Below are 21,584 nucleotides of genomic sequence, written 5' to 3' on the forward strand. Positions count from 1 at the left end.
TGGAGGGGAGTGGAGTGAGATGAGAGGTAGGAGAGTGCGTGGATGGGAGTGGAGTGAGATGAGAGGTAGGAGAGTGCGTGGAGGGGAGTGGAGTGAGATGAGAGGTAGGAGAGTGCGTGGAGGGGAGTGGGGTGAGATGAGAGGTAGGAGAGTGCGTGGAGGGGAGTGGAGTGAGATGAGAGGTAGGAGAGTGCGTGGAGGGGAGTGGGGTGAGAGGGGAGGGGTAGGAGAGTGCGTGGAGGGGAGTGGGGTGAGATTAACGTGGGCAGGGAGCCGGCAGCACGGGTGACTTGGGGGGGGGGGGCGAGTTCCCGCATATGGGGGGGGGGCAGGGAACGAGGCATTCTTTAGAAGTCCCATCTCGATGTCCCTGTTTGTTTTGCGAGTTCGTTTTCGCCAGCACTGACATTTTCTGCTCTCAACCTTTGCACCGCAGATCGCCCCTGATATCAAGACATATTTGTCTTACAAGTGCCAACCCAATTGCGATCCCAATCCTCGCCCATGGTCTACCCACTGCTGAATGGTTTCGGCGTTCAAGCGAGAGCGGTGGGTGGTGTGTGTGTATATATCGGTTCATTGTGCGTGGCGGGGAATGGTGGTGCAGTGGTTAACGCACTACAGTGCTGACCTGACTTGCATGCCACTGGGATTTTTGCACACAGCGTTGGTGTACGGTGCTTTTTCTGGAATATTTTTGCTGTTTTTTCCTGGATTTTCTGTTTGCACATAGTCACTTTAAGATGTTTTCTTGTTCATGTTTTTGTCTTTTGTTTGTTGCGGTTGCACCCGATTCAAGAGCCGAATGGCTCACAGGGTTATACCTAATAAATAAAACTGAAAAACTGAAAAAAACTGATTCCCCGATTATGGGCACTGATTGCACATGGTCGAGACTAATAACGGAGCGGCAGGCCCAAGGGATGGAACGCGTCTGACAGCACGTCCACAGGGGAGGAGATGGAGCGTTGGTGATCGCTTCGTGGGCAAGGTGGAGGAAGGAATCCGATGAGCTATGAAGCTCTTTCACAGGTGTCCCGTAGCTACATTGCGGTGCAGGATTGTGAGAGGTCTCAACTGTCAGGTTTGTTTTGTTTAACCAGGCGGGGGGGGGGAGGGGGCGATCTTGAATTACTTCATCCAGCAGTGGATTGACCATGGGCATGTGTCGGCAAACCAACGTAATGGGAAGAGCCATTTCTTAGCATTCGGTATTTAAAAAAAAAAACTCAATACAGGGTGATTAAAAAACACGTGTTAACACTTCTGAGAATTTGCAACAACACCACAAGAAGTTTGCCTCCTGGCTCTGGAGACCACCTGGAGAAGATTCCAGGCACGCGTTGACAATTATGGCGAACATGTGGGAGACTTTTCGATTTAAAGCTTTCGTGACTGCAGGGATTCATCTTCTTGGTTCTTTCGGTAAAGTCACGTGGAATGAAAATAATAAAATAATAAAATGAAACATTATAAAATAATTCTCACGACGTTTCGGCCACAACGCAAGCAGCCGTCCTCAGGTGAAGACCAGGTCTGTCGGGGAGACAGCGTCTGAATGAAACAGCACCACGCTTGGAGCGTATATTTAAGCTGGGTTGGAAGGGGGGGAAGGGCGCCTTGACAAAATAATTTGCATATCAAGAATAGTATGTAGCTGCAGTAACTAAAACCACCACGTAAAACAACTAAAATATTTTTTTCCATTCTACGTGACTTTACCGAAAGAACCAAGAAGAAGTGGGAGACTTTTAGAAGATATTAACGTCACATTTGTTATCACGTTACAGTGTAGTATTATCCGTTTCTTTTTTTCCATTAAAAAAAACGATAGTCCCGTATGAGTGTTAACTTTTTTCTTTTAAGCAGCCTGTATTTAAAGTTCCGCAATAATTAGTGACGTCACTTAGCAAGGAGCCACAGGTTGCCCCAACCCCGTGGGCCGATGTCTGTCGATGACTCTTCTTCTTCCTAGCGTTGTTCCCGCTGTGGCGCAGGGTCCGCTTTTCGGCATTGTCTTCTCCATTTGGCTCGGTCCATGGCATCTTCGGGGGATGCGTTGACCGTCTTCATGTCTTCCTTTATTCGATCCATCCATCGCTTCTTCGGACGTCCGCGTGGACGGCGGCCCTCTGGCTCAATACGCATGGCAGTCTTGGCCACTGATGACTCTTCACTTCGCATCACGTGGCCGTACCACCGAAGCCTTGCCTCAAGCATCTTGTCCGCAATGGGGGCCACACCAAGTCGCTTCCGAACGTCTTCGTTCATGACACGATCCCATCGAGTGAGTCCGAGGCTCAATCTGAGCATCCTCATCTCCATGGTGTGGAGAGCTTGTTCGTGTACAGTTGTGGCTGGCCACAACTGTAGACTAGGGCCTTCAAAAGTCTCAAATGTGTGCACGTACTCGCAGTGCCGGATTATCCTAAGAGCAAAAGTAGCTACATATGATTTCGATGTAAAGCTTCTTTCGTGACTGCAGGGATTCATATTCTTGGTTCTTTCGGTAAAGTCACGTAGAAGGGAAATAATAAAATAATGAAAATTAAACATAATACAATTATCACGACGTTTCGGCCACAACGCAAGCAGCCGTCCTCAGGTGAAGAACAGAGTTGTCGGAAAGACAGCATCCTAATGAACACTGCTAAGACAATTTGAAAAAAAACGCCACTTTTTTCAAATGTTCTTGCTGTGGTGTTCACACCTGATGATGATTGCTTGTGTTGCAGTCGAAACGTGGTGAGTATTTTATTGCTTTATTTTTTATTATTTTATTATTTCCCTTCTACGTGACTTTACCGAAAGAACAAAGCATATATCTACATATGCTGCATGCCCATAACCGCGTTTACCCTTTAAGGTCGATAGGTGGCACCCTGTCATTGCATATGTTATAAAGGGCACTAAATACAAAAAAAACACGGAAATATTAAAACACATAAACTCTTAACTTGCACAGTAAAGTAATTGTATTTTTTAAATTTGCTATACAGCCAGATAATACGAAAAATCGCTAACCTTGAACACCCAGTCGTTCATAAAAGTTGAAGGCGGTATAGTACTATGGTAATAGAGCAAGTGCAGCATCACTGAAACGGAATTGATAGCTTGAAAGTGCGGGGCCCGTAGCTGCATATGTAGCAGCTACTTTTGCAATGCGGATAATCTGACACGGGATACAACGCTTGATGGAGAATAACTATTTTCTATTGAACTATTTTTATTTTACCAGGTAAGGCGCGCTGAGCTATACAGTAGCTTTTCTTTCAGAAGCGACCTTGCTATCACAAACGATAGCTCAACGAAGTGGGCGGGCTTACCGTGTGGACGTGTCTGGTAGTAGTCAAAATACTTTGAAACGCACTTTGATTCTAAAATCGTGGAGGCGGAAAAATATTCCATCGCGAGCAATTGGAATAAATTAACAAACAACACAAAACTCAACACATTCGTCAATATCAACACTATTCTGTGTGTGTGCGCTGGCGTGGCCTTAAAATGTAAAAAAAAAATTACAGGCGACGTTTCGGACCAACGGCCTTCTTCACAGGAGATATATTTAAGTCTATTTAACGTGGGCCTCTTTAGCTCGGTCGCTTGCCCCTGATTCTGTTTGCTTTTTGTTTCCTGCTTTTCAAGCATTGCGCATTGGGAAACCCTCGGATGGAATGCCGCATTAGACATCTCAATGATGAATTATCATCATCATCATAGGGGGCTGGGTGGATGCCACCGTTTTGCAGTCTATGCACGAATCTCAATGCGTCTCGTCGGCCCCAACCCTCCAACCCCCCCTCCCAAGCCCCGCCCCTCACGTGAGGTGGGGGGGGGAGTGTGGGGGGCGTGGCAGCAGCGCGCGGCGGTGTCTCCTGACGCGCGCCCATTGGCCGCCTCCGCCTCGCGCCATCGCACGGTGCCGTGGCGAGCCCCGCCGCAATTGGCTAAGCGCGCGTGACGTCACGGGATATCCCCTCCCCCCCCTCACACGTGTGAGCGCGCGGGAGAAACCACGTGGTGGTGGTAGGGGAAGTTGGGGGTGGTGGTCACCTCACCGTCAGTCTCCCTCAGCCACTCCGCCCTCACTCCTCACGGCGCTGGGCCCAGTCCCCCCCGCGCTCTTAGTGAAGTCGCCGGTCCTGTGCAGTGACAAGAGAGACGCGGGTTGGTTGCGGCGGTGCTGGTGGAAGTTACAAGAAGCCCAAAGGCAGTCGACTGGGTATCCCTCAGTGTGAAGACGAAGAGGCTGTTGGCTCATCATCATCATCCTCCTCATCATCCTCCTCATCCTCCCTCAAGCCGCCTCGCCGCCCTAGCAGGTAAACACAAATCTCCGAGCGCGGTCGTCTCCCTCTGTCTGTGCGGCGGTCCGCGTTCGCAGGCCCTGTGAAGGGATTTACACAGGCGGCAATTATTTCTGAGGTGATTTTAAAAAAAAAATTGGTTTACATTTATAAGGCGTCCCTTATAAGAATCATGGAGGCTGGGGGGTGGGTTTTCAAACCTTTTGGGGGATTTTGCCCAAGGGTCTTTTGGGGGTCGCAGTCCCGTTAGATGCGCGTGGGGGTTAAGGGCTTCAATGGGGGTGTGTGGGGGAGAGAGAGGTCGTAACTAGGGCGGGGGTCGTTGAGAGGACCTGGGATCTGGGGGTCGTTGAGGGGACCTGGGGATCATTGAGGGGATCTGGGGGTCGTTGAGAGGACCTGGGACCTGGGGGTCGTTGAGGGGACCTGGGGATCATTGAGGGGATCTGGGGATCATTGAGGGGATCTGGGACCTGGGGGTCGTTGAGGGGACCTGGGGATCATTGAGGGGACCTGGGGATCATTGAGGGGACCTGGGGATCATTGAGGGGACCTGGGGATCATTGAGGGGACCTGGGGATCATTGAGGGGACCTGGGGATCATTGAGGGGACCTGGGGATCATTGAGGGGACCTGGGGATCATTGAGGGGACCTGGGGATCATTGAGGGGACCTGGGGATCATTGAGGGGACCTGGGGATCATTGAGGGGACCTGGGGATCATTGAGGGGACCTGGGGATCATTGAGGGGACCTGGGAACTGGGGGCCGTTGAGGGGACCTGGATCTGGGGGTCGTTGAGGGGACCTGGGGGTCGTTGAGGGGACCTGGGACGTGGGGGTCGTTGAGGGGACCTGGGAACTGGGGGTCGTTGAGGGGACCTGGGAACTGGGGGTCGTTGAGGGGACCTGGGAACTGGGGGTCGTTGAGGGGACCTGGGACGTGGGGGTCGTTGAGGGGACCTGGGAACTGGGGGTCGTTGAGGGGACCTGGGAACTGGGGGTCGTTGAGGGGACCTGGGACGTGGGGGTCGTTGAGGGGACCTGGGAACTGGGGTCGTTGAGGGGACCTGGGAACTGGGGGTCGTTGAGGGGACCTGGGAACTGGGGATCGTTGAGGGGACCTGGGAACTGGGGTTCATTGAGGGGACCTGGGAACTGGAAGTCGTTGAGGGGACCTGGGGGTCGTTGAGGGGACCTGGGGGTCGTTGAGGGGACCTGGGGGTCGTTGAGGGGACCTGGGACCTGGGGGTCGTTGAGGGGACCTGGGGGTCGTTGAGGGGACCTGGGGGTCGTTGAGGGGACCTGGGGGTCGTTGAGGGGACCTGGGATCTGGGGGGGGGGGGGGTCCCGTGACCTGTGTCAGGGATTGGGGTGTCGCTGGGGAGTTGGCGGTTATGACTGGGATCACCTCGGGTGCCTGTGGTCAGGCATTGCGGGTCTGAGCTCATTGCTGGCGTTATTATTGGAGGTATTCGATGAGCAATAAAGCTATTTTTTATTCACAGATGTGCTGCCGTGGATGATGCTGATAGCATGCGGGGAAACCTTCATCCGGGAGTGGATAGACCGTGGGTGCATTGTTTAGAGTGACTTGCGCTCCGCAAACGAATGTCAAATTTGAAACCCTCACCGAGTCTCAAGTCTCCTTGCGCACGAGGGCCCTGCCACTTTGGGATGTTTGGGCCAGAATCCCGTGAATAATGCGACGAGTCGTTTGGCTTCGTGTGGGAGGAAAACGGAGAACCTGGAGAAAACCCCGTAACGTACACACAAAACCATTGCTCAGAATCAGAATATATTTATTTTCTATTTAGCCTCGAGGAGGAATCCGATGAGTTACGAAGCTTTTTTTTTCAGAAGATGTCCAGTATGGGCGCGTCAGCGAGTCACAGCGGCGAACAATGCACAATACACAATCGCAGTGCACGGTAGGGGAAATGGCAAGTCGCTAAATAATGCACGATCCGAGCCCTCGCGTGAGTGCCTCGTCCAGTCTTGTCAGATCTCGGAAAGCTAAGCACGTTTGAGCCCGGTTAGTGACCGGATGAGTAGCTGCGGATGCTCGCCAGCTATTGGTCAGTGGTGGTGGCGGCTACTCTGCACGTGTGCTGCAGTCCAGCATCGTGGAGGCAGCTAGGTTAGGGGTGGTGGATCGCAAACAGATGGCGGCACAGCAAAGATGCGGACTCCCACCTGTTTCGTCCGTATGGGTATTGAAGCAGAGGTCGGACTGCACTTGTTGTTGGTACGGCTCATCGCGTGGCTGCTGCCTTCCCCGCTCGTCTTGTGGCTCATCCCCTGAGTCGCGCGCTCTCTGTGCAGCGGCGCCGGCTGCCAGCGCGTCACGGGTTAAAATGACTGCAGGCGTTGGGCTCTTGAGGCCTGTGCGAGGTAACAGGAGATGACAGCACAGCCAATGGGTGTGGTTCACAGGTAGATTTCCACTCGCTGAATTGTACGTACGAATGTTGAGCTTCTTTCGCGCACCGCACGTAGCCAATCGGAGGGATTGAATCGCATCTATGTGGAGCTTTGAGTGTCGCTGTCGTATTACGATGTGGTGGGGATTCCTGGAAAAGCCAAAATCCCATTCGTGCCATTTGCCACACATCCAAATGTAGCAGGATCCTCTTGAGATTCCCCGGATAATTTTGGGTGACTTAGTATTTAGCTCACCGCGCTGTGAATCCAGCGTGCTCGATTCGATTCCCGCCCATGGCTAACATTGGTGGCTAAGCGATATCCGAATCGGTCTCGGGTGCACCTCCTCCTCCTCCCACTTTTTCACCGACACACGATGGCCAGCACGGTGAAGTATGGTCATATGGCCCGCACGACCCGCATGCCGTAGAAAGTCCCCTCATTCATCTATCCGCGCGGTAACGAGAAGACTAAAACGCACGTGTGACTAAATCGTCGCTCCTCCCCCACCCCTTCCCGTCTCTAATCTCCTCCATTACCGCCCGCCCGTTTGCTGTCGCCGCGTCAGCATGCCCAGCACGATGGAGACCGGAGCACAGGGAGGGGGCAGCTGGCCCCGGGACGTCGGCATCCTGGCGCTGGAGGTGTACCTGCCGGCGCAGTGCGTGGACCAGGCGGAGCTGGAGAGCTACGACGGGGTGCCGGCCGGCAAGTACACGGTGGGCCTGGGCCAGACGCGAATGGGCTTCTGCACCGACCGCGAGGACATCAACTCGCTGTGCCTCACGGTGACGCAGCGGCTCATGGAGCGCGCGGGCCTCAGCTACGGCAGCATCGGCCGGCTCGAGGTGACGTGCGCGCACACACAATGACGTGTGTTTGTGTGCACGTACACAAGCACTTATGTACGCGTGCACAAGCATGTACACACGCCCGCGTGCACACATACACAAGCACGTACACAAGCATGTACAGAGGCATACGCACATACACACAAGCGTGCGCAGATATACATACGAGCTCGCACAACCCGTAAGGCTCGCAGAAACCCACAGATGCGCATGGCGACCCGTAGACTTACAGAGACAGCCACAGACTTGCAGAGATCCACAGTCGTACAGATTCATATCGAGACCCATAGATAGAGACCCCATGGACTCGCATAGAGACGCGTGTACGCAAGAGGGGAGAGGTAGGAGGGCGGGCACGGGGAATCGGTGAGAGAAGGTGGGAGAGGTAGGTAGTGACGGGGGTGGTGGGGGCAGTGAGTGACGGGGGTGGTGGGGGCAGTGAGTGACGGGGGTGGTGGGGGCAGTGAGTGACGGGGGTGGTGGAGGCAGTGAGTGACGGGGGTGGTGGGGGCAGTGAGTGACGGGGGTGGTGGAGGCAGTGAGTGACGGGGGTGGTGGAGGCAGTGAGTGACGGGGGTGGTGGGGGCAGTGAGTGACGGGGGTGGTGGGGGCAGTGAGTGACGGGGTTGGTGGAGGCAGTGAGTGACGGGGGTGGTGGGGGCAGTGAGTGACGGGGGTGGTGGGGGCAGTGAGTGACGGGGGTGGTGGGGGCAGTGAGTGACGGGGGTGGTGGAGGCAGTGAGTGACGGGGGTGGTGGGGGCAGTGAGTGACGGGGGTGGTGGGGGCAGTGAGTGACGGGGGTGGTGGGGGCAGTGAGTGACGGGGGTGGTGGAGGCAGTGAGTGACGGGGGTGGTGGAGGCAGTGAGTGACGGGGGTGGTGGGGGCAGTGAGTGACGGGGGTGGTGGGGGCAGTGAGTGACGGGGTTGGTGGAGGCAGTGAGTGACGGGGGTGGTGGGGGCAGTGAGTGACGGGGGTGGTGGGGGCAGTGAGTGACGGGGGTGGTGGAGGCAGTGAGTGACGGGGGTGGTGGGGGCAGTGAGTGACGGGGGTGGTGGGGGCAGTGAGTGACGGGGGTGGTGGGGGCAGTGAGTGACGGGGGTGGTGGGGGCAGTGAGTGACGGGGGTGGTGGGGGCAGTGAGTGACGGGGGTGGTGGGGGCAGTGAGTGACGGGGGTGGTGGGGGCAGTGAGTGACGGTAGGTGGTGGGGGCAGTGAGTGACGGGGGTGGTGGGGGCAGTGAGTGACGGGGGTGGTGGGGGCAGTGAGTGACGGGGGTGGTGGGGGCAGTGAGTGACGGGGGTGGTGGGGGCAGTGAGTGACGGGGTGGTGGGGGCAGTGAGTGACGGGGGTGGTTGGGGCAGTGAGTGACGGGGGTGGTGGGGGCAGTGAGTGACGGGGGTGGTGGGGGCAGTGAGTGACGGGGGTGGTGGGGGCAGTGAGTGACGGGGGTGGTGGGGGCTGCGAGTGACGACGGCGTGCGGTCATGCCGGCGGCGCAGGTGGGCACGGAGACGCTGGTCGACAAGTCCAAGTCGGTGAAGACCGTTCTCATGCAGCTCTTCGAGGAGTCGGGCAACACCGACGTGGAGGGCATCGACACGACCAACGCTTGCTATGGCGGCACAGCCGCCCTCTTCAACGCCGCCAACTGGGTCGAATCCAGCGCCTGGGATGGTAAGGGGCGCGTACCCCCCCCCCCCGTCCCCATATTTACCTATTGTATGCAGCCCCCCCAATCGCCACTTTAAATTCCTAAAAAAAACACACACACAAGTTACTGATTTCCTGCGCGAATGGAACATTGGAAGCAGAGGGCATTTACTCAGCGAGTGGAGGAAAGTCCACGTTGCTATGACGGGGGCGGGGGGGGGATGAGATGCGTGGGAAGTCCCACGCATGTCATCAAGTACAACCACTCGCTGTTGAATTCTCCACAAAGTGGTACTCGCTCTTCACTTTACTGACACCGGAGGGATGATGGCCCTTATCGACACCCTAACCGGGATTTGAACTTGCAACCTTCTGATTGCGAGCCACTCCCTCTACGGCTGAGGTCAAATTTCAACCTGGGAGGCTCAACTGGGACGCATGGTGAGCTTGGCATAGTCCCGTCCGTGCATCCACGAGCACCGCCCACTCGACCACTAGCACCGCCCTCTGCTCTGCTGGCCCCGCCCACTGCTCAGGTAGCCCCGCCTACTCAGTCGCTATCTCCTCCCTCTGCCAGCAACATGGGTTCAACATGAGGCCAGAACGTTTTAAACTGGAGACAAAATCCCAATTGACAGTCAAAGTTCCCGGGGGGTTGGGGCGGGGTGACACCGGGACAGGCTTTCTGAAACTTCTGGGGACTGTCCCGGCCTAAACCCGGGACTGTTTGGCAGCCTCAACCTTGAAACCCACCGCCCACCCCCAGCCAGGGTCACTGGGGGGGGTAGGGGTGACATGGGGATATGGAGAGGAGCAGGGTCCGGGTGGGTCCGGTTGCTGTCGCGTGCGTTGCGATGTTGGTCGGGGTGATTGAAGAGGTGGTTGTGTGCGTGCCGGAAAATTATCACCGCCGGGCAGTCGTGTGTGCGGTGGTATGCGGTGTTGGGTGGTGGTGGTGCGAGACTTTGAGCGGTGGGAGCGTCGAGGTTGAGTGGTTGGTATTGAGTGGTTGGTGTTCAGTGGTGTTGAGCGGTGTGCAGTGTTGTCGAGTGATGGTGGGCACTATGCACGGATAGATGTACACCCTCGCCCAACAGATGGACCAATTGTCTTGAATCCAGATCACGAGTCTTGCGTTGACCCGACGCCCGTGCACCGCAGGTCGCTTTGCCCTGGTGGTGGCCGGAGACATCGCAGTGTACGCGACGGGCAGCGCACGCCCCACCGGCGGCGCCGGCGCTGTCGCCATGCTGGTGGGCCCCAATGCCCCGCTGGTCATCGAGAGAGGTGAGGAGCGCCGCGCCTCCACTCACGTCGTAACGAATGTCACGGTGACCCTAACGAGCGTCACGGTCAGCAAAAGGCCACTCTGTGAATATCGGTCTCTGTGTGAGTCTATGTGACTGTGGGTCTCTGTGAGTCTGTGTGACTATGGGTCTCTGTGCGAGTCTGTGGGTCTCTGTGTCTGGGTTTGTATTTCTAAAAATCACAACAAAGACAAAATCTTCGATGTAGCCTCAACAGACGTTTGGTGCAAGTGCTGATAGCGAGCACCAATTAAGGCCGGTACTGCACACGAGGGGGTGGGTGACCAACACCATGCCCGATCACCTTTGTCTCCCCAGTGGCAATGTTTACACGCCACACCAGATACTTATTTGAAACGGAGTTGATCTAGAGGAGGCCCAGGACCGATTCAGATAATCATCACTGCTGTTGCCGTGAGCCTGAATTCAGCTTATGCAGCACGCTCACCGCAACACTACCGCTCCCCACAAAGGCACTCAAATAGACGCTTAATTTAATTACCTCTAATCAGAATCTAAATCTCCTCCCCAGCACCCCCTGTCCACCCACCCAGTGGGACAAACGGCTCGTCATGTGTTGCGGGTGGGGTCAAGTGTGGGTAACACTGTCAGGCCTGGGCACGTCGCATGTACAGCACGCACAGCGCGCGCACGGCTCGCGATGACGCCACTTGCCGCCAACAGTGTTGTGAAGGTTCGGATGTGGAACCTTTGACCCGTGTTGTTGCGTCTCTTCACTCCCGCGTCCCCCTCTCCGTCGTCCTCGTGACGGCGCCGCCAGGCCTGCGCGCGACGCACATGCAGCACGCGTACGACTTCTACAAGCCGGACATGCTGTCCGAGTACCCGGTGGTGGACGGCAAGCTGTCCATCCAGTGCTACCTCAACGCCCTAGACCGCTGCTACCACACGTACCGCCGCAAGGCGCAGGCGCAGTGGCAGAAAGGTGAGAACCCCTCCCTGCCCCCCACTCCTTGCCCTCCATGCCACCCCCCCCCCCCCCGGTTCTGGCCGCCTTCCCACACACAGAGCGAACCTGCGCACGCGACGAACGATCCCGGCAGCGATTTGAGACGAGGGCGCCACGGTGGCCGGGAGATGTTATCTCCCTGGCCGGGTATGCAGGAAGTTGCGGATTCAATCCCGACCCTGACGCCTGCTGCTGTATATTTGGAGTTTGCGTGTCTCTCTCTCATCATCATCACGGTGGCTAGGAGATGTTAACTACCTCGCCTGGTGTACAGGAGGTCGTGGGTTCGATCCCGACCCTGACGCCTGTTGCTGTATATTTGGAGGTTGTGTGTCACTCTCTCTGCCCATGGTCGCGTGGCGTTTTCTTCGGGTCCTCCGATTTTTCCCTCCACATTTAGACTCAACGTCACGCGTTTCGAGTATTTTGGCTGCTATATATTTCCACACGAAAGGCCACTTCGTTGAGCTACATAGCTCAATGGGGCCTTACGTGGTAAAATAGAAATGGTTCGTAGTTTAGTTGAAAGTTTTATCGTCGTCGTTGTTTTGTCTCCGTGGGCCGCAAGACGGGGAAGAACGGCACTTCACTCTGGCCGACTTTGACCACATGGTGTTCCACTCGCCCTACTGCAAGCTCGTGCAGAAGTCGGTCGCTCGCCTCGCCCTCAACGACTTCCTGTCGGAGCCGAGCTCCGACATGGAGCAGGGCCCGTACGCCGGCCTCGACGCCTTCAGGTGGATGCCCCCACGGTAGCCGGGAAATGTTAACTACCTCGCCTGGTATACAGGAGGTCGTGGGTTTGATCCCAACCCTGACGCCTGCTGCTGTATATTTAGAGTTTACGTCTCTCTCTAATCATCATCATCACGGTAGCCGGGAGATGTTAACTACCTCGCCTGGACGGCAGGAGGTCGTGGGTTCGATCCCGACCCTGACGCCTGCTGTATATTTGAAGTTTGCGTGTCTCTCTCATCATCATCACGGTGGCCGGGAAATGTTAACTACCTCACCTGGAATGCAGGAGGTCGTGGGTTCGATCCCAACCCTGACGCCTGCTGCTGTATATTTGGAGTTTGCGTCTCTCTCTCATCATTATCACGGTAGCCGGGAAATGTTAACTACCTCACCTGGTATACAGGAGGTCGTGGGTTCGATCCCGACCCTGACGCCTGCTGTATATTTGGAGTTTGCGTCTCTCTCTCTCTAATCATCATCATCACGGTAGCCGGAAATGTTAACTACCTCGCCTGGTATGCAGGAGGTCGTGGGTTCGATCCCGACCCTAACGCCTGCTGTATATTTGGAGTTTGCGTGTTCTCCCCGTGGTCGCGTGGATTTTTATCCTGGTCCTCCGGTTTTTCTCTCCACATTTAGAATCAACATAATGCATTTAGAACATTTGGCCGCTGAAAATTTCCACGTGATAAGCCACTTCGTTGATTATATTGTTTGTGGTCATCAGGTCGCTTATGAATAAGAAGCTAATAGCTCAGTGGGCTTTACCTGGTAAAATACAAAAATAGTGAAATTATTTTTGTGATTTGCTTACCTTTTGTATACTTTGCACTCCGATTGTGTTTTTGAATTGTTTGTTATTGTTCATTTTTGACCCGCACCTACTGGACATGTGTGAAACAGAGCTTCATAGCTCACCCATGTCTCCTCACCAATGTCTCCTCGGCCTGCAATCTCACCCGTGTCTCTTTCTCACCCTCTCTTCGCTCTCCCGCGTCTCTCCACCTCCGTGCCGGCAGGACGGTGAAGCTGGAGGACACGTACTTCGACCGCGACGTTGAGAAGGCCTTCATGAAGGCCAGCTCCGAGACGTTTGTCCAGAAGACGCAGCCTTCGCTGCTTGTCTCCAACCTCAACGGGAACATGTACACGCCCTCCGTCTACGGGTGCCTGGCCTCGCTGCTAGCGCAGTACGTTCCGTGACCATCGCCGTCACCATCATCACCATTGTCATCGTCATCATTACCATCGTTACCGTCGTCATCACCATCATCATCACCATCGTCATCACCATCGTCATCACCATAGTCATCATCATAATCGTTGTCATCTTCACCACCCCCTAACACCACCTCATCCCCCGCACCCCCCAACCCAGAAATTGGTCGGGCGATCTCTTGTTGTTTAACTTCATTTGTTTTGTTTGAAGGGACAGATACGTGAAGGAGGCATCTTGTCCGCTTGTTCATTCGGTTACTTCTTCTCGTGTTTAGTTAGTTGTCCTTCCCCCGCACCTCCGATTAGCACGGGTGGCTACGTGCGGTGTGAAAGAAGTTCAAAATATATACATACATCATCATCACCATCATCAAGTAACACAGTCGTCAGCCGGGCAGTGGTGGCGCACGCACGACTGTGATCCAGGCGAGGGTTGGTGGATCACCGCGCAGGTTCTATGAAACTCCCCTCGGTGTGGGGGGACGTCAGGCAAACTGCAGGGGGGCGACACCTTGACCCGCGTCTTCACAGTCCAACGCAAATACTCGCCAACGCAAATACTCGCCAACGCAAATACTCCAGTGCAAATACTCGTCAACGAATCGACGCTTCGCGAACAATAATGCCGCCACACACGCCTTACGATTGGTTAACGGCGGATGCCGGCGGGGGTTGGCAGAGAGTGGGGTAGGTGGTGGGGGGGGGGGGGCGTTGAAGGGTATTGAGCGGTGGTGCAGTGGTTGGCGCGCAACGCCACGAAACCCAAAAGTTAGATTCCCGCTCGCGGCCACCAACATCGGCGACGAATTCCTGAACCGGTCCTGGGCCTCCCCTAGGTCGACCCGGCCTTCATTGCGTACCCGGTGCGGTGTGCGTAATAGCAATGGAGAGAGACAAAGGCGGCCGGGCGTGGTGCTGGCCACCCACCCCCTCGTGTGCTGTGCCTGCCTTGTTGTTAGGTGCCACTCGCTAACAGCACTTGCCCCAACAGAGGCTACACGGGCGGGGGGGGTGGGAGGGGGACCTTTGTCTTTGTGCGACGTACGTGGCAGATATCCGATGCTGTGCCAGGAAGAATGAAAAAAAACAACAAAAAATCGCGAGCACCCTTTCACCTAATTCTCCCAGACCGCGGGCAGATTAGCGAGAAAGGAAAACGTAAACCACCGGCACCACATGCATTGCACAACTTGGGCCGCCCCCCCCCCCCCATCGGCTTGTTGTTGCAGTAACCTGATGCGTGGGAGAACCTCAAAAATTGGCGGGGGGGGGGGTAGTTGGGAGGATGCCCCCCACGCCGTCTCCAAGTGCAGCAGCTTAGGCAGGATCGCTCCGGGTCGATATTAACGAGGGGGGGCCCGCCCCCCCCCACCCCGTCCCACCGCGTGGAAACTATTTGGCGCCGCCGCGTTTGTTGCAGGAGGCTCGCGGTTCGGATCAAGGCGGGCCGCCCCGGTTATTACCGCGGCGTGTGCGCGCTTATTAGCCTTCTCTGGATGGCGTACGCGGACGATGATGAGCACGCGACGTCGCCGGATGTCCGTTCTGAAAGTGGGGAGCGGTGGCGGCTAAGTGGTCAGCGCCGCGCTTCGAATCCGACGACCCGAGTTCGCTTCCCGCTCTCGGACCAATAACAGTGTGATGGCTAATGTCTGGGCCTCCCCTAGGTCGACTCAAATCGGTGCGGTGGTGTGTAAACGTCCCCATTGGGGAGACAAAGGTGGCCGGGCGTGGTGCCAACCACGCCACTCCCTTGTGCGCCGTGCCGACTTTCATCAGTGCTGCTCGCTGACAGCACTTGTCTGAACGGTCTGTTAAAGGCTACACGGGGGATCTTTGTCTTTGGTGGCGGCAGGAACTGTGCGCAGGCGTTGGCGGGGTCTCGTGTGGGCGTCTTCTCCTACGGATCCGGCCTCGCCGCCTCCATGTACTCGCTGCGAGTATCGTCGGATGCCACGCCAGGTACCGCCAGCACCGCCACCACGACCACCGCACAACCGCTACCACCACCAAAGCACCGCCGCCACGCTCACACAAACACCACTCGCGATCTTGCCACCGCGGCGATCACACAAACACTACCACCGCCGCACAACCATCGCCGCCACCACCACCAGCAAAAGTACCGCTGCCAGTCGCACAAACACCACTGTCTTAGTACCGCAACTATCACACAAACACCACCACCACCGCACAACCGCCACCACCATCACAGTCACGTTCACGTTGCCACGGGCACACAAATACCACTACGTTCACGGTCACACAACCATGACCATACAACCACACCACCTCCCACCATCACCGAGATCACACCCCCATCACACCCCCATCACGACCGCCGTACCGCCATCACCACACGACTATGATCACACAACCAACACAACCACCACTACACAACCATACAACCACCACAGCCACCAGAACCACCCCACTCCTACCACACCACCACCACCAGGCTTGCCCACACCACCTTCACGCGACAGAGACGTTCGCAGTTCGAGCCCAGCGGCCACCCTGGTTAATAGCGCGGAGTCTGTGAGGGAGTAGGTCAGAGCCAAGCTCACAGCCAATGGGTGTGCTTGTGTACTTACTCAAACACGCACACGTATGTTGGGGCGTACTCGCTCGCTCACGCGCAACTGCGTTGGTGTGTACTCGCTCACGTGCACGTGTGTGTGTGTGTACTGTACGGGGAGCAGTAGTGTATCAGTTCCGAACCAGGCGACCCATGTTCGATACACGCTCACGGTCACCAACGCCAGAGACGATTATCTGAAACGGTCTTGGGCCTCACCGAGGCCGATTTGGCCTCAAATGAGTACTTCAAATGAGTGCGATGTGGAAAACCTCGCCACTGGCCGGACGTGGTGCCGGCCACCCCAGCCCCCCTCGTGTGCCGTGCCGTGCTGGCCCTTACAGCCGCTGCTCGTTAACAGCCCTTGCTCACCAACAGTCTGTTGAAAGGCAACACGGGGGATCTGTGTGTGTGGTGGTGGTGGTGGTGGTGCAGGCTCGAGTCTGGAGCGCCTGCTGTGCTCCCTGTCGGACCTGCCCGCGCGCCTCTCCGCGCGCACCTGCGTGCCACCCCAGGACTTCGCTTCCGCCATGAAGCTCCGCGAGGAGACGCACCACCTGGGTAAGCGAACTCGCGCACACAAACACAAAGCTCCCCACCCCCCCCCTTGCCACCGGCACCGGGGCAAGTGCCGTTCACGAACACCGACGAAGGCCCAACAACACGGCACTGATGCCGGTCCGTGCAAATTTGTGAAGGTGGGGGGGGGTGGGGGGGGTGGGAGGGCGAGGGGGGTGGCGGGGGGTGGAGGACAGAACTCGTTTCAATGCAGCGAGCCAACTGATGTAAGTTGCTGCGTCTGGGAAATCAACTCGGGTCACTGGGATCATAGCGCAGTGCACTAACCGCCGTGCCAGTTACCACTCAAAAGACAAAGACCCCCCCCCCCCATATAGCCTTAACAGACTATAGGAGCAAGTGCTGTTTGCGAGCACCTATGAAGGCCGGCACCGGTACACGATGGGGTGGGAGGGCAGGACTATGCCTGGGACTACGCCTGGCCACCTTTGTCTCCCCGGTGGTGATGATTACACGCCACGCAAGGTACCCATTTAAGGCCGAGTCGATCTATGGGAGGCCCAGGATAATTGGTAATAATAACCGCTGATTTGAAACGTTCCCGGGATCTTTTTCTTTGTGCTTTTTTGTGTTAGTAACAAAACCAACCCAACACGTTCGTCAGTAACTCTGCGTGTGGCCTTACAAAGATAGAAGTAGACAATAGGCGACAATTCAGGCAATGGCCCTTCAGAGCAAACAGGGAGGCGTAGAGTCTGGCAGCGGCAGCAGCAGCAATAGCCGAGTAATTTGTGGTTGGCGTAATTAGGGTGTTTACAATCGTTCAATTTACAAAACCGGTTTGCCGCACATGTGGAAAAGTTTATAGCAGTAAACGTCTCCAGTTTAGTTTTTGGTTATTATCATTGTCACAACTCCAGCTCCGCTCGTTTCGCTGGGAGAGGTCACTCGCCGAGTCTCTCGATGAGCGGAGGGAGGTGTGGAGCCTGGGACAAACGCGGGCGGGGAGTGGGCAGCACGGATCGCTGGATGAGGATGGTATTGACGAGTGCACGGAGGGGAGTAGAGTGAGATGAGGGGTAGGAGAGTGCGTGGAGGGGAGTAGAGTGAGATGAGAGGGGAGAGGTAGGAGAGTGCGTGGAGGGGAGTAGAGTGAGATGAGAGGGGAGAGGTAGGAGAGTGCGTGGAGGGGAGTAGAGTGAGATGAGAGGTAGGAGAGTGCATGGAGGGGAGTAGTGAGATGAGAGGGGAGAGGTAGGAGAGTGCGTGGAGGGGAGTGGAGTGAGATGAGAGGGGAGAGGTAGGAGAGTGCGTGGAGGGGAGTGGAGTGAGATGAGAGATGAGAGGTAGGAGAGTGCGTGGAGGGGAGTGGAGTGAGATGAGAGAGGAGAGGCAGGAGAGTGCGTGGAGTGGAGTGAGATGAGAGGGGAGAGGTAGGAGAGTGCGTGGAGGGGAGTGGAGTGAGATGGGAGGGGAGAGGTAGGAGAGTGCGTGGAGGGGAGTAGAGTGAGATGAGAGGTAGGAGAGTGCATGGAGGGGAGTAGAGTGAGATGAGAGGGGAGAGGTAGGAGAGTGCGTGGAGGGGAGTAGAGTGAGATGAGAGGTAGGAGAGTGCGTGGAGGGGAGTAGAGTGAGATGAGAGGTAGGAGAGTGCGTGGAGGGGAGTAGAGTGAGATGAGAGGTAGGAGAGTGCATGGAGGGGAGTAGTGAGATGAGAGGGGAGAGGTAGGAGAGTGCGTGGAGGGGAGTGGAGTGAGATGAGAGGGGAGAGGTAGGAGAGTGCGTGGAGGGGAGTGGAGTGAGATGGGAGGGGAGAGGTAGGAGAGTGCGTGGAGGGGAGTGGAGTGAGATGAGAGGGGAGAGGTAGGAGAGTGCGTGGAGGGGAGTGGAGTGAGATGATAGGGGAGGGGTAGGAGAGTGCGTGGAGGGGAGTGGAGTGAGATGAGAGGGGAGAGGTAGGAGAGTGCGTGGAGGGGAGTGGAGTGAGATGAGAGGGGAGAGGTAGGAGAGTGCGTGGAGGGGAGTGGAGTGAGATGGGAGGGGAGAGGTAGGAGAGTGCGTGGAGGGGAGTGGAGTGAGATGATAGGGGAGGGGTAGGAGAGTGCGTGGAGGGGAGTGGAGTGAGATGAGAGGGGAGAGGTAGGAGAGTGCGTGGAGGGGAGTGGAGTGAGATGAGAGGGGAGAGGTAGGATAGTGCGTGGAGGGGAGTGGAGTGAGATGAGAGGGGAGAGGTAGGAGAGTGCGTGGAGTGAGATGAGAGGGGAGAGGTAGGAGAGTGCGTGGAGGGGAGTGGAGTGAGATGGGAGGGGAGAGGTAGGAGAGTGCGTGGAGGGGAGTGGAGTGAGATGATAGGGGAGGGGTAGGAGAGTGCGTGGAGGGGAGTGGAGTGAGATGAGAGGGGAGAGGTAGGAGAGTGCGTGGAGGGGAGTGGAGTGAGATGAGAGGGGAGAGGTAGGAGAGTGCGTGGAGGGGAGTGGAGTGAGATGAGAGGGGAGAGGTAGGAGAGTGCGTGGAGGGGAGTGGAGTGAGATGAGAGGGGATAGGTAGGAGAGTGCGTAGTGGGGGGGGGGCCGCCCCCGCTGGTGGGGGGGGGGCCGCCCCCGCTGGTGGGGGGGGGGACACGTGAGTTGTGCGCTGTAGGTGGCGCCCAGCGCCGCTGCGCTGTAAACTCCGCAAACCATCTGTCGTCAGCGATATCTTATCCTCCAATCGCGTCCTTCACAAACCTCCTCCACACACCCTCTGGCACACACACGCGCGCGTCACCAACCCCCGTCACCAACCCCCCCCGTCCGCCCTCGTCGTCCCTCCCCCCAGCCCCCTACACCCCCCAGGGCGCGCAGGAGGGGCTCTTCCCCGGCACGTGGTTCCTGGTGTACGTGGACGACAAGCACCGGCGGCGGTACGAGCGGCGGGCGCTCGCCCAGGACGGGCCCCTCGACCTGTCGCCCGTCGCCAGCGCCACGCCCGTGCCGCCCGAGGTGCGGGGGGGGGGGTGTGTCAGTGAGTCGGTCAACCGATGGCACCTGAGTCTGTCTCGTCACCTCCTGCCAGCGAGCATTCGACACTTGACGTGGCCTTAAAGTGCACCTGGCCTGGCACGGGTGCCGTGGTGACATCGCCGTCGCTTGGTGACGAATGGCGGGTATTGGTTTTGGTGTGGAGCGGCGGTGTCGCGGTTAGTGCCCTGCGCTATGAACCCGGCGACCCGAATTCGATTCCCGTTCACGGTCACCAACACCAGTGGCGATTATCTGAGCCGCTGCGGGGCCTCCCCTTGGTCGACTCGGCCTCAAATGAGTACCTGGTGCGGTGTGTAAACATCGCCACTGGTGAGACAAAGGTTGCCGGGCGTGGTGTTGGCCACCCCGCCCACTTTTCAGTGCTCACGAACAGCACTTCCCCCAACCGGTTTTAAGGCTACACTGGGGATACCTTGTCTTTGCGCGGGGTAGTGCGAGTGAGAGCGTGAGAGCGTGTGTCTGGGAGAGTATGTGTGTGTAGCTGTGTGTGTAGCTGTGTGACGTCACCCGGCTGTCGGTGCGTGTGTGCGGCAGTGGTCTGTGCGCCACGCCTCGGACCCAGTGAGCCGAGATCAACGCCCCCCCCCCCCCCCCCCGTGTCGCATGGTGGAGCAGGTGTCCAGCAGTCCGCTCAAGAAGGTCCCGCGCACGCCGAGCGCCGGAGGCGAGGGAGCCGCAGTGGAGAGCAACGGAGAGCACTAAGGGGGGCGAGTAGAACGGCGAACTCCCCTCGCTCACCGATCTCCGCTCGCCTCGCCCTGTCCAATCGCTTCACCTGTACGTGTCGCGTTAGGCCTGTAACAATTCCCCACCCTCCCGCCCCCCCCCACCCTCCCGCCCGGGTTCGTGTGTTTTAACGTCGTCGCGCGACGGGTCGCGGCCCGGTATTTACACGGCAAGCCGGTCGAGCCTCGAACTGCAAGTCGGTTTGAAATCGACCGCCCGGTCCGCTCCGTCTCCTGACCCCCGCCGCCTTTCTTTCCCCACTCTTCCCTTGCCTGCGTCATCTACTCCCCCACCACCTCACCCCTACCCCCCCTCGTCATCTTTCACCCCGTCCCCTCACCCGCTCGCCTCTCTGCTTATCTGCCATGGTCGCCCTGCTGCTGCTTGTTTAGAGAAACCCACGTTCCCGCCGTCCCGTGCGGTTTACCCCGCTGCCCGCTGCTGATGCCAGGCCCCGTCAAAAAACAAAAAGGCCAGGCTGTGACTGCAGGCGGTGCAGACGCACGTGCCCAGTCATCACGGATCAATTGCTACCGAGGTTAGAGAGGGGGGGAAAAGAGCGCTTTTACCGTTGGAAGCATGAAGCTGCATTTCATTTGTACTGTATAGCACAAACGTATCTTGTGATTACCACGCGCACGTGATGAACTTGTATATATTATAATAGTAGTAATATCTCTTTGGTTGCTGTTGATGTGCGTGCCGATTGCCACCACCCCCCCCCCGTCCTGTGTTTGTGACGTCTCTCCCGACTGTTCCTCTGCCCCGGAGAGTGCGGCGCGTGGTACTGTCGGCTGCGGATAGCAAAGTCTGGTCCACCACAGTAAAATCCCATTTACTCTCGATCTGAGCTGCCTCTGTGTGATGTGTCCCCTGTGTGTGTGGCTCCCCTGTGTGTGTGTGGGGCGTCCATGTGTGTGTGTGGGGCGTCCTTGTGTGTGTGTGGGGCGTCCGTGTGTGGGGAGGGTTGCTGGCTACACCACCCCCTCGTGCGCCATGCCGGCCTTTACAGCTGCCGATGCTCTCTACAACACGGCCTGTGGCAAGGCTGCACGGGGGGGGGGGGGGGTGGGAAATATTTTTGTGCGTGGGGAGTGGTGGCGATATAACATGCCGCGCGACAAATCCCAGGCAGCCACAGTTCAATTCCCGCTCGTGCCCAATAAGTGGCGAATATTTCAAATGTGTAACTGGTGGTGGTGTGCAAACATCTGCCCCTCCTGTGCCCTGCCGGCCTTCACAGGGTGCTGGCCAACAGCACTTGGTCCAACAG

At 57.1% G+C, this 21,584-nt stretch overlaps 1 protein-coding gene across 1 annotated transcript; it reads left to right on the forward strand.

Annotated features, from left to right (window-relative positions):
- The first annotated feature begins 4,034 nt into the window (after positions 1-4,034).
- On the forward strand, positions 4,035-21,156 carry LOC144947633 (hydroxymethylglutaryl-CoA synthase, cytoplasmic-like). Its single transcript, XM_078876851.1, has 11 exons — positions 4,035-4,322; positions 7,298-7,577; positions 9,082-9,256; positions 10,394-10,519; positions 11,321-11,485; positions 12,078-12,246; positions 13,267-13,437; positions 15,321-15,427; positions 16,479-16,604; positions 19,380-19,543; positions 20,201-21,156. The coding sequence occupies exons 2-11, from the start codon at positions 7,299-7,301 to the stop codon at positions 20,285-20,287; spliced, it is 1,569 nt and encodes a 522-aa protein (XP_078732977.1). The 5' UTR covers positions 4,035-4,322; position 7,298; the 3' UTR covers positions 20,288-21,156.
- Positions 21,157-21,584: the final 428 nt, after the last annotated feature.

Source organism: Lampetra fluviatilis, chromosome 46 (genome assembly GCF_964198595.1).
Source record: "Lampetra fluviatilis chromosome 46, kcLamFluv1.1, whole genome shotgun sequence".
NCBI lineage: Eukaryota > Metazoa > Chordata > Hyperoartia > Petromyzontiformes > Petromyzontidae > Lampetra > Lampetra fluviatilis.

Coding starts and splice junctions, on each gene's coding strand:
- LOC144947633 (XM_078876851.1), top strand. CDS start 7,299: ATGCCCAGCACGATGGAGACCGGAGCACAGGGAGGGGGCAGCTGGCCC. Junction 9,257..10,393: donor CGAATCCAGCGCCTGGGATG/GTAAGGGGCGCG, acceptor CGTGCACCGCAG/GTCGCTTTGCCCTGGTGGTG. Junction 10,520..11,320: donor CCCGCTGGTCATCGAGAGAG/GTGAGGAGCGCC, acceptor CGGCGCCGCCAG/GCCTGCGCGCGACGCACATG.